We start from the raw sequence: 13,352 nt of genomic DNA on the forward strand, positions 1-13,352 counted from the left end.
GACGACGGAGAGGGGAATATTTCTGAATCTTGACACATCCTGCAACCTAAAGTCAGCAGAGGGTGGATGAGAGCTGAAGGCTTCTTAGGAAGGTCTCCAACGTTCACAATATTGACATCCACGCCAGTGTTTAAATGATTATCACTAATTTGTTACAATTATAGAATATATATAGTGCCATTTTGAAGAATAGGTGAAGCCTATTTACACTTTGCTGCAGCAACAGGCACGCAAGGGCAATGGGCGGGGTTCATGCCTAAAACCATTCATGCTGCACATAGATAGGTTTATGCAGTAGAAATTACGGCTCTTATTTTTATAGCAACTTAAGTGAACGTACACACACTTGTTAAATTGATCCCTTGGTCTTTTCAATAAGTGATATTAGAATAATGACCAAAATAGAGTGGCATTAGTTTGAAAGAAAGAAGTTTAACCACCTGCTCTTTGATGTTGTTCCACAGTAGAATCTCTTCTGGGAGTACTCCGCTGCTGTAACAGATCCTCCAGAAATAGATTCATTATCCACTTTTAAGAAAAGAAAATATAATGGGTGTGAACTTCTAACACAATTTGCTGTTAACGCTGTAGCTGCATGTGAGACCTCTGTTTTTCGCAGCTCCCGCTTCATTACAAAACTTTGTTCACTATACATGTAAATTACATTTCTAAATTGAATAGAACTTGTCATTAGGTCACCAATGCAACTACACTGCGAGGAACCAGATTCACGGTATGTATCGTGTAAAAAGACAGTGTTAATGCAGTTAATAGGGAATGTTTTTTTTAATTGCGACTGTCTCAACCACTGAAAACATACAGGGAGTGCAGAATTATTAGGCAAATGAGTATTTTGACCACATCATCCTCTTTATGCATGTTGTCTTACTCCAAGCTGTATAGGCTCGAAAGCCTACTACCAATTAAGCATATTAGGTGATGTGCATCTCTGTAATGAGAAGGGGTGTGGTCTAATGACATCAACACCCTATATCAGGTGTGCATAATTATTAGGCAACTTCCTTTCCTTTGGCAAAATGGGTCTAAAGAAGGACTTGACAGGCTCAGAAAAGTCAAAAATAGTGAGATATCTTGCAGAGGGATGCAGCACTCTTAAAATTGCAAAGCTTCTGAAGCGTGATCATCGAACAATCAAGCGTTTCATTCAAAATAGTCAACAGGGTCGCAAGAAGCGTGTGGAAAAACCAAGGCGCAAAATAACTGCCCATGAACTGAGAAAAGTCAAGCGTGCAGCTGCCACGATGCCACTTGCCACCAGTTTGGCCATATTTCAGAGCTGCAACATCACTGGAGTGCCCAAAAGCACAAGGTGTGCAATACTCAGAGACATGGCCAAGGTAAGAAAGGCTGAAAGACGACCACCACTGAACAAGACACACAAGCTGAAACGTCAAGACTGGGCCAATAAATATCTCAAGACTGATTTTTCTAAGGTTTTATGGACTGATTAAATGAGAGTGAGTCTTGATGGGCCAGATGGATGGGCCCATGGCTGGATTGGTAAAGGGCAGAGAGCTCCAGTCCGACTCAGACGCCAGCAAGGTGGAGGTGGAGTACTGGTTTGGGCTGGTATCATCAAAGATGAGCTTGTGGGGCCTTTTCGGGTTGAGGATGGAGTCAAGCTCAACTCCCAGTCCTACTGCCAGTTCCTGGAAGACACCTTCTTCAAGCAGTGGTACAGGAAGAAGTCTGCATCCTTCAAGAAAAACATGATTTTCATGCAGGACAATGCTCCATCACACACGTCCAAGTACTCCACAGCGTGGCTGGCAAGAAAGGGTATAAAAGAAGGAAATCTAATGACATGGCCTCCTTGTTCACCTGATCTGAACCCCATTGAGAACCTGTGGTCCATCATCAAATGTGAGATTTACAAGGAGGGAAAACAGTACACCTCTCTGAACAGTGTCTGGGAGGCTGTGGTTGCTGCTGCACGCAATGTTGATGGTGAACAGATCAAAACACTGACAGAATCCATGGATGGCAGGCTTTTGAGTGTCCTTGCAAAGAAAGGTGGCTATATTGGTCACTGATTTGTTTTTGTTTTGTTTTTGAATGTCAGAAATGTATATTTGTGAATGTTGAGATGTTATATTGGTTTCACTGGTAATAATAAATAATTGAAATGGGTATATATATTTTTTTTGTTAAGTTGCCTAATAATTATGCACAGTAATAGTCACCTGCACACACAGATATCCCCCTAACATAGCTAAAACTAAAAACAAACTAAAAACTACTTCCAAAAATATTCAGCTTTGATATTAATGAGTTTTTTGGGTTCATTGAGAACATGGTGGTTGTTCAATAATAAAATTAATCCTCAAAAATACAACTTGCCTAATAATTCTGCACTCCCTGTACAGCTGTCCCATAGATTCAGGGACATTTGAGTTTTGAAAAATATGACTCTGTATCCAGCATAATTTCTAAGTTTACCAGTTAAAAGAGTATCTAAGGAGCCTTCATATCATATTAAAACAGTTTTTAGTTCTGTAAGGGGTAATGTCAAAGTGTAGGAGTTGTTAGTTCCACATTAGTCCAGAGGCTGATGTGAGTAGTCTGTTTCCTCTCTATTCCCTGCCCCTTCCTGCAGATCCTATTGATAAGCCATCTCATCTGTTTAAATACTGACCTCATGGAGACCCAAGAAGGGTTTTAAAAGGGGTTATGTGATTAAAAAAGCAGGGATAAAGTGAAAAGTAGTTAGAGAATCAATTTATTTGGTTTGAGAACGAAAAAACTAAACAAAATGGGATGAAAATAATGAAGAAAAAAAGTTATTTGAAAATTGAGAAATGCATCGGTGGGGTGGACTGTGGGCTCAGGAGGTAGGAACGTCTTGGCATTACATCCAGCAGATGATGTCCTGCCACTTCTGAGTCTTTGGGTATTGGGGACAGGACATAGTCAAGTCTTGTATGCCCAGCACCTACTGGACATACATGAAATTCATGCTCTGTGCATTCTGGGGAAGGAGTGACTGCACAAAAAACATGGTCAAAGGCACGTCCTGCTCCCTAAACAGCAATGGTCATGGTCAAATGACCTGTACTGCAGTCTCTCCACACAGGTGAAAATGGGCACAGGGTGCAAATGGAGACAATGCTCTGTGGCTTCTGGAAAATGGGGACTGGGCACATGATACAGTAATGGCTTTGCCGAGCAGGTTTGGGGCACAGGGATTTCCGATATGGCCAGCAGCTAAACCTGTGATGACTGTAATGGCTGTGGTCAGTGTCCAGTTAGCACTGGACAAGAGTACAAAGTATATCATAACAATTTTTTTTTTTAATTACACAAAATGTGTTGTAAAAATACCAGTTTCCCTAAAATACTCTAGTTAAAAGGACATCAAAGAGACCCCCCACAAGAACAAATTACAGTCTCACAGGTGAAGTCTTGCTTGACGCCACAAAGTCCATCAGAAATATTAGAAAACTATGGAAATCGTGGATGACATTACTGAAGATGCACACAGATGGTCTTTTGCGTATCTCTTGTGCTGAAAATGGCAATACAAAATCTACTTAAAAATGTAAAAAATCTGAAGATGTTACTAGTGAGAAAGATGAGCTGCAGCCATCTGGCTCTAATTATTGTCAGTGAGGATAGGCATTGCTAGTGAGCAGCTGCCTTTCTTCTCCACACATTCTTTACAAGTGCATCTAGTTGCTGACAGTAGGACTCCATTCTTGCAGTAAGTATACAAAACTGTGCTGGGTGGAACGCTTGAATTAATCCCAGCCACTGGTAATTACTTGGGCTCCATCCCACTCCATCGTTGTTTAGCACACCATGCCACATCAGTTTGGCTGCAGCTGTATAGAAATCAGTTTTGGTCAGACTCCAGTAGGAACAGTCCAGCCCGAACTGCAAAGGCAGTTCCTCCCTGAACTGGAACACAAGCAACCCAGGAGCTGTTAAGGTTTAGTTTGGGTTCATCAACCAGGCACAGCTTGGTTCTAGTGACAGTGTGGACAGGATCCATGTCTGGGCATACCCGTCCCACTTAGGGTGACACAATAAGTATACAAAACAGTGATAGATGTAATGCTTAAATTAATCTCAACCACTGGTAATCGGGCTGCATTCCAGTCCATCTTTATTTTGCACACCATGCCACATCAGTTTGGACCCAGCTGTACATCAATCAGTCTTGACCCTGCTCCAGTAGGAACGGTCCAGCCCAAACTGCCAAGCCAGGTCCTCCCTGAACTAAAACACAAGTAGCCCAGCATCGGTTTTGCCCTAATTATGGGCTCATCAGCCATGTACAGCTTGGTTCCAGTGACAGTGTGCATGGGACCCACGTCTGGACATACCTGTCCCACTTAGGGCGACACTCACTTTTTTGTACACTTTAGTGTGCCGCCCTAAGTGTGTCTTGGAAATTTGATATTGAGAGCATCTTTCTTGGGACTTTGACCAAGCCATTTGAATTGTGTAGGGGATCCAATGTAATTAGTATCTTCGAAAACATTGAATTTGTGTCAAATTGGATCTATTTACAGCCATTTGCATTATTATGTAGGTCAGCTTCTTCAACTCATTGTCCCTTATCCACCTCATAGCGGGGCAAATGTTGGCCTGTAATCCCAGATATACATGTTAGAAATATACCCTCTACTTCTCCTCCATCAGCATAGTCCTTTAGGAATCTTCCTTCAGTCCTTTGCATGCTCCTCCACACACCTTACAGCTGTGAGTATTTAAAAAAATGTCTTTATGTAGAGTCTAAACATAACTTTCAAATCACGAGGTCCTGTTTGATACTTGTAATGTCATGTTACACAATGTGCGAGGTCATAAACAGTGTTTTGGAGGAGTTACTGTTGTATAGCTTACCATAATTGATACATGCATTAGTATTTACATGTGTTCATGTAATCTTGAAGTTCTCTCAACTGCAGAAGTTTGAAGAAATGTGTGTAATTTTTATAACCTTAGTTACTTTCACCAGATCTATATGAAGACAACGTCTAAATGCTGGCAATAGACTCTTGGCATACAGATTTTCACTGATGTTTTTTTCTTGTCAGTCTGTTTTGTGAGTGGCAGTCCCTCAAACGCAGGCTTTTCATTTACTTGCCCCCTCCTTACCCTACTCTGCCACCTGATGTCTGCAGATCCTTCTTCTGATGCCTGACGATACATTATTCAATATCTGGAGTCCAAAGGCAACTCAAATCTTCTCCAATCCCTCACTCTGGGTTCTGCCCACATCTCCCTTTGTGCCTGTGTATACGGATGCTGGAAGACTCATTGTTCGTTTTCCGGTACATCTGTATCGCATTTCACATTTTCAGTACCAGAGTGGTGCTCCAGCCCCTAGGCCATACCGCTAAGTCTGATTGTGTTCAAAGTTTGTACAACATTTTTTCGAAGTCATTTTTTTTTAGTTATACATTTTCTTCCCCTTTCCTATTCATAATTGCCAGTTATTTATTTGGGTTTATTTATAGTTTTGATACAGAGGCCATAACATGCTGTCCATCTTGGTGATGCCACTGAAGCCGCACCTAATATGTTACCAAGAATCCGTAGCTAATTAAATCTTGAGAAATGACTGCCTTGGAACATTTGGTACCACACTGCTTGTGAGCACAAATAGAAAATTATTTAAAGTGTAATTTGATGTATCATCGTATCCACGATACATTTCTGTATACTTGTTACTTTTGCAAGTCTTCACCTCATTGGCTTCCGGCACCAGGCCCACTCAAAAACTGAGAGCGTCCATAACAAGAGAATGTTCTGGATTAGTGGGGCACTCAGGTTCCAACTCTACCATTTAGAGATCACTTACTCTGACAAACGTTTGAACATGAAGCAAACTTCAGTATTATTGTCAAAGAAGGCAATGATTCTATCTGTTAGTTATTTTGGACAACACTAAAATGGAGGTATATATATCTTTGCAGCAAGTCTCTGAAGACAGATAAACCAGTCCAGGACATCTACACCAGAGTAATGCCAGTGATGTCCAAATGAAGCATGGGTTCCTGTTTAGTCTGCACCATGAGCCAGAAGCAATTCTTTATTTGTGTATTAAAAAAGTATGTGGCTGGGCCAAAGGTAATTCTTAGGAGACCACTAAAGCTGTATCACTTATTACCCCTGGCATTGCTGCCAGATGCTTGCACCAACTCTGCTACTAATCATTACACTCTTAAAAGAGTAATAATTTGGACTATTCCAGATCATTCAGAAAATGGCCTGGGCACCCTTGTATTATTAATAATTTTAGAATATATGGTGAATTGCTCACCTCAGAAATAGAAATACATTGCAACCATGCTGTGGAGTTTCATACGAACCGTTATTGGGAATTAAGTGCCAACATGACTTAAATAAAGCACTGGACAGAAGGTGACAGCGTCTGAAGAGAAAAGGGATCACGTTTAAAAATGTCCCATACAATCAATAAGGCCCAGTGAGGCAAAGGACTGAATGCTTCCAATGCCGTTCCACAAAGAAACCTGAGCTCAAGAATCGCAAACCTCATCACCCCCGGGCTGTTCCAGACAGCCTTCACTTCAACTTGTCACAACACGTGGGAAGCAGCTGAAGAATATATGATCAGCCCCCATCTGCCAGTTGGAGTCCTAACTTCCTCCGTCAAATCAATAATCCAGTACTTTGAACGGTTGCAGGTCTCTGAATTATGTAAAACGTAGAAAGCAGCGCTTTATAAAACTCCAAAATAATTGATGAAATCAATGTTTACTGCTCACACTGTGGAGCTCTACACTTCCATAGCTACCCCAATCGTGCAGCCTATGCAACTTGAAAAATATCAGGACAATATAGACTGGAAATATTTAAGGAATAGACAGCTCTTCCATAGCCTTAGAGCACACCGTATCAGGCTCTACCAGCCATTAAAGGCCCGCTCCAGCATTAAAGGCCCTATCCGAAGTCAAGGGCCTTTAACAAGGGAGCAGGACTTTAATTGCCGGTATAGCCCAACCACGAAGGGCTATAGGCGATTAGAGCATTCTGCCACTAAAGGGCAGAATGTTCTAATAAATAAAACAAAGTCCTTGCGGGGAAATGAGGGGATTCAAATCCTTTCGTGCTCCGTGAGTCTTTGTTCACAGCTGCTGCTGTGAACAAAGAGAACATTGGAATGTTGGCTCCGGGCTTTTACCAGCCAGTAAAAGCCCAGAGCACTCAGTTGTCTGCAATGGAGCTTGCAACATTCAAATGCTCTAATATAATGTGGAACTCATATGTTAGTGCCCGAAAATAAAATTGCCAAATATATGTTTGCCTACACTTGGTTTATGAATTGTCACCATTAGGTTAATATCAATCTAACTACGTTCTTCCAGCATCAGAGTTGACTGTTCAGTTTTTCATAAACAGAGTAATATTTTTCTTAAAAAGTGTCAAAACTGGTGTTCCTGTCCTTTTAAAAAAAAAAAAAAAAAATCTGTCCAAGCTTCATTATTAAATTGTGCTTCCTCCTGCCCTGTGGAAGAGCATTAGAATTATTTTTTAAATGATCACTTAAAACCAGTCTGTAGTATGGGTTCCCTGACTATGTAACACGAATGTCCCCTGCACCAAAATCCCTGCGATTTACTGTCAGAGTAGAGGTAATGAAAGAGGGGCCATATTGCCACTTATGCCCTCATTTAATAGTTGCCTCCTATTTCCGATGAGGTTACTGGCTTCATCGAAATTATGAGATCCGCCGTGTTTCCATGGATCTATTTGTTTTTACAGTGAGATACTGGCTGGTGGAAGCAGACAAACTCTCCTCGTGAAAATCTGAGGGAAAATGAGGACTTATTGAAGGAGTCTGACAAGGAATTACTGATTACTCCTGGTAATTCCTCATTTCAGGTGGGATTCTCAGGGTCCAACTTGTTATGGCCTGGATTTTCCCCACCTGACTCCTGGGCTGAGGAAAGCCCAGGCTGTTTTTCTTGCCACTTGTGATGAGGGCTTAAAATAACAAGACAAAAAGGGAGCAATATGTATTTTTTACAGAGCACTGCAAGAAACTTCAGTCTAAATTATTATTAGTACTCGTTTTTAAAGTATAAGATATTAAACTTGCTTGTGTGCCCCATTGCTAGCTTTCTGCTTTTCGAAGCATCACGGAAATCGTTAAATGAAGCTTGAACTGTATAGATTGAATGCTCTAGGTAAAGAAGATATCTTGCGATGCACCGCTTTGTTTGCAGCGTATTGTTTACTTGGTTTACATTGGAACACCTAGTTTCCTCTCGAACGTTCGCCCTTCCTTCCGGTTACAGTCTATGGATGTTAATTTGTGTACATTAAGCCCTCGAAACCATTTTTTTTCTCCAATTTTGTTATGTAGCAGAAGCTGCGGAACAGTTGGGGAAAAATGCAAAGCTCGTTGAACGCTTGGTGGAGTGGTGCGAAGCCAAGGATCACGTGGGTGTTATTGGCGAATCAAACAGACTGCTGTCTGCTCTTATCCGACACAGTAAATCAAAGGTTGGTACTTCAAAAAACAAGTCCAATTAATTTAGTAACAAAAGTGATTGTAGTCTATTTCAATGGAAATTTACTTGATTATTTTATATTGTCAAATAAGGTCTTTTCTAACCACGGGTCGTATATTCTTGCAATCACAAACAAAAAAGGGTTTCGATGTTCCTGTTTGTTACTTGTTTACATTTGTTTGCATGGCAGTTTCTCCGCCCTTTATGGTTAAAGTTATGGTGCCGCCGACCCGCGTGATTGGCCACCACCAGCACTAGCGGGACACTAGAAGAGCCTCCATGCTATTTAACCACTCCTAAAGATCTGTGCGGTGGAAGGGCTGTCCTATAGTTACGTCATCGTCGCTCAGCTGCAGAGTGCAGCTCCACAGGACTGTACCGGAACCTTGATGTCTTTCATCTTTGTTTGCGGCAATGCAGTTGGTGTGTACTCAAAACATAAGACAGTGATGACGCTTTAGGGGGTCTGTGAAACTGCGTTTTCATGAAAGGCTTGAATCAACATTTTATTTTTTAATTTGGAGTGTTTTAGATGCCACTTATGAGAAATAAAGTGAACATTCTTAAAGGAAACCAGTGTGACTGTCTAAGGACAGGAGTGATGTGATCAGACCTCCTGGCATCAGATATCAGTCAGCTGCAAAGGGGGAACGGATTTGATACTAAAATGATCTTGAGGAGTCCTTCACATGAATAGCAGATCTAAAATTACCTGCACGGATCAATGATTTTATAGAACATAAGGAAAGTAAATGCAGACTTGCTATGTTTACAATAATATTTGAATAAATATGTAAATATTCTCACTTCCATCAGTAGACTTTGACCTTAGGCGTGGCTCCTGATAGAACAAAAACCTGTCATACCTACAAATGCGTGACACCACAAATCACATCCACTCTGATCAGTTTATACCTAATCCCGCAACACCTGTACAGTCAACTGAAAGACATGACAATCCAGTGGAATACACTGGATCCAATCCAGCTAGGAGTGAAACAGTGATTGTTCTGCAGACTCCTTCAACTGAACGTTTCAGAAATTCTTTTTATTGAGACTTTACTATGGGCATGTGATTGAACAATATCAGGGTAGAGGACTCGCCTGGTTCAGCAAGTCTCAAATTCCTGCTGTTTATTGTTTCCTGTTTGTTTATTTCCTTTTTCATTATGTATTTATCAGCGTTTCGAAGTTAAAGCAAACTGGCATTCACCCCCTCACAAAACACCTGCCTACATAAATAAATAAACTCTTTATAAGAAAAGTCCTATAAGAGCAAGCTGATTGCAGCCTCTCATCACTTCCACATATCGCATGAGTATTTACTGGATGGATTCTGAGGAACGATTGTGGTGGCAGACTTGCTACAACTTACATCCTTGGATACTTGTTCAATGAAAAGATAACCTTCTACAAAAGTTTGGGGCACTACGCTGCAAGAGGTAGCTCCCTTTGGCATTTATGAAGAACAGCATTTCTTGAAAGTGGGGCCCCTCCCCCACAACAAAACGCTTCTGTTTTCCTCTTTTAATAAGCATGAATAGAGTAAAGGAAAAGTAATCCTTTTTGTAAACGTATTAACTCGATACCAAAAGGTTAATCATAAATTCTTAGGAAATCGTTGTAATCTACAAAAGCTAGTACAAACTTGATCGAGCTCTGCGGGAACAAATTTGGACTTACCTCTTCGAGGACCTGATTTGTCCAAGATGTTCTGCAGTCTAGTGAAATGTAGGTGTGCAGAAGACATTACTTGCCAGAGCAGTGTCCCTTACCTGAATCAGAGAATCCTGAACAATGAGATTTTCCTATTTAGAATTAGATTTACTTGCAGATAAATGTCTGTCTTTTGGAATTCAATGAAAGCATAATGGAGTAGGTTTGGGGGCATTCTTGGGCGCGGTAGCCTGTCAAATTTGGTGAATGTCAACAGAGTTGTAAGTTTTCATTGTATTAATTGACTTTTTTGTTGCATTTGGTTTCCCATCCCAAATGTGCTCATGGATTTACTCTCGTCAATTAGAGGAATCATTTCATATGTTGTCCGGGAATGTGGTGGTAGAGGAAAGGAACTTTTCCATGCGCAAAATATTTTCCCTATGGTTAAGATGCTGAATAGCCTCAGTATTGCTGGTGTATGGGTTTTCAGCAACGTTTGTTCACCATAAACAAGGTCATAGATTAACTTTAGAAAAGGAGTAAATACTTTTTTTAGGCTGAAATGCCCCTTATTATTTGGTCAGTTGAGAAAGGGCTTTCCTCATGGTGAAAATTAGTTTCCTTGTGGTGAAACTAAAAAAAAAAAACCTGCTTAAGCATCACATTTTTTCATGCAAAATAGTACCTGTGTTACATTTCGGTATGTATAACCAGTTTTGCATTAAGGTACACCTCGGAATGTCAGAAAGTTGGTCCAAACCTGATGTAGGAGGTTTCAGATATTTTTCTCAGGTTTTACTAATGTGGATACTTGCGTCATCATCTGACGTTACTTCATCTCCACAACTTTTGATGTGCTTCTGAAGCTCCACTCCTAAATTGGTCGGTTTTCTGACAATTTTTCAAATCCATACAGTGTGCTTGGAAACAATGCCCCAACCGAAAATGACAGGAAGCAAGTCAGGCCACAACTGCTGGAAAATGATAGTAATGGATCCGAACAAGGTGTATCTTGGCTCAGATTGTGTCATAAGTGCGCCCTTGTGCATCTGGTGGTGATTCAGTGTGAAGCTGTACATCATCAGCCACAAGTAGAAGCTGCAGCCTTCAAATCCACCTTGTTTTAAGTCTCTGACTCAGACTCTGTTCCAGTCTCAAGGCCATTCCTGTGATCATTCCACTTCCCACTTGAAGTCTTCTGGTACGTTCAAGGCCATACACAAGCATAAAGAAGTGAAGAGGGGCTCCTTCCCATCCCGCCACTCCAACTCCAAGAAGAAGGTGAAGGGATGTCATGATGCAAGTTGCACTCCATTGAGGTCACACTCAGTCAGTTGCTCAGCTGATCCAGATATGCCTTGAGTTTCCTGCATTGTCATCAACACTTTAGCAGATTGGGCCTTCATAGAGGGTATACTTCAGATATTCAGTGTGTTTCTGGCTCCATCACGTTTTTTGTTTCTAAATTATGCTCTAGAACTAATCTTTTGAAGCAGTCCTTTCTTTAGTGACTGCATTTTTTAAATGCTGTTTTGAACCTTGTCTGTGGGACACATTGCATCATGATTTGTGGTTAACACCATTCCCAATCTACCCTACAACTGGGTGCATCATTAAGATGCAGATTTTCTAGGAACAGCGTGCCTACAGGTGGAAAGTGTCAATCGAGCCTGATGTTACCAGATTTTATTGATAGATCACTAACACATGAAAAAATGCGCTGTCATGATAATGAAACATGACAAGAATCCAGAGCATGTGATCTTCAGTTAAGGCCAATTAATAAGGAGCTTGTCGCACCAGATTTAGAGGTAGCGTCTATATTTATTGCATGGCCAGATATGCAAATCACATATTACTGAGTAATTATCAAAGAAAAAACCTTTGATGGACAGCAGGAAGACCTTCAGCTCAAGTCGAACCGCATGCAGATCCAGGAGACTGATGTGAAACCAGAACTCTACTAAAAAAAACACAGTCCTCTGATCTCCACCTCCCCCAGGTGACCCCAATTATCCCAGCAGTGATGCATCCATCACACACTCTGCTTCGGGTGGGGAAGAGAGAGTGGCCTGCTAAAGGGTAAACATTTGTAGATCCTGTAGCTGACACCTCTGAGATGTTCTCAGAGATGTGGACAGTGTCTGGAAGGTACCCTTGGCACTTGGTCCACAGGGATTTCAAGTTCCAATGAAGGGCCCACATGTGACACCCGGCATTGTTACCAAGGATGATGTATGAGGCTAAAGGACTCAGAACCACCTCAACTAGAAAAAGGACCAAGCCTGAAACATGGGGATCTTAGTCTGGATACCCTGGACTCTTTGCTGCAGAGGGAAATAGCTGAACACTACTGTGTTTAGGATTTCCCCAAAGAATGGAAACCTCTGAGAGGGAGCCAAGTGGGACAATGATCCTTTATGAAGAACCTCAGTGATGTCTCAAGTTTTGCCCTTATTTGGAGGTGGTGCATGACTGACTGCGGCGAGCCCACTGACAGAAGCCAGTGATCAAGGTACAGAACACAGCAATTCACAATCTATGAAGATGGGCTGTGATCACTGCCATAACTTTTGGGAACACCAGAGGGATGCTAGAGAGTCAGTAAAATGCTCCTGGCCGTCTTTGAACCGCAATTAACGCCTGTGGGACTGCAAGAATGGTATATCAATATATGTGTCCTACAAGTACAAAGACCTCATATAGTTGCCTTGATCCAAATCAGAGAAAATCTGGTCCAATGAAAGCATTTTAAATCTGTCCTACTCTAGTAAGGCATTAAGAGGATGGAGGTGCAAGGTAGGCCTGAGGGGACTATTGTTCTTTGGAATGAATAAATGGCAAGAGTAACATCTCTGCCTTTTTCAGAGTTCAGTACTTTCTTTATGGCTCCCTGGGAGAGCAACAGGCACTCTTCGTTTGCAGGATGTGCACTGCTGAAATCCATTGAGGTGTGAGAGGGCTATCGGGTGGGGAGGAAAGAAAGGGAGGGCATAGCCAAGTTGGATAATTTGCAAGATCCATCTGTTGAACGTGATGGATCGCCAACTAGACAGGAAATGTTGGATTCTGCCTCCCACTTGGTGGCATTAGCTACTAAGCGCAAACTAAAGTTGTTTGTTGACCAGTGTAGCACGAGGAAGAGTTGGAAGATTGGTGCCCACGCTGGCCTGCCTGATCCTCATC

At 41.5% G+C, this 13,352-nt stretch overlaps 1 protein-coding gene across 2 annotated transcripts in view; it reads left to right on the plus strand.

The window, feature by feature from the left end:
- Positions 1–13,352, plus strand: part of RAP1GDS1 (Rap1 GTPase-GDP dissociation stimulator 1) — a 625,331-nt gene that overhangs the window by 556,781 nt on the left and 55,198 nt on the right. For both annotated transcript variants that reach the window (XM_069238277.1, XM_069238286.1), the window contains one exon: positions 8,360–8,499. In XM_069238277.1, the coding sequence (XP_069094378.1) occupies positions 8,360–8,499 (140 nt within the window). The remainder of the gene's footprint in view (positions 1–8,359; positions 8,500–13,352) is intronic.

This window comes from Pleurodeles waltl, chromosome 1_2 (assembly GCF_031143425.1).
Source record: "Pleurodeles waltl isolate 20211129_DDA chromosome 1_2, aPleWal1.hap1.20221129, whole genome shotgun sequence".
NCBI classification, from domain to species: domain Eukaryota; kingdom Metazoa; phylum Chordata; class Amphibia; order Caudata; family Salamandridae; genus Pleurodeles; species Pleurodeles waltl.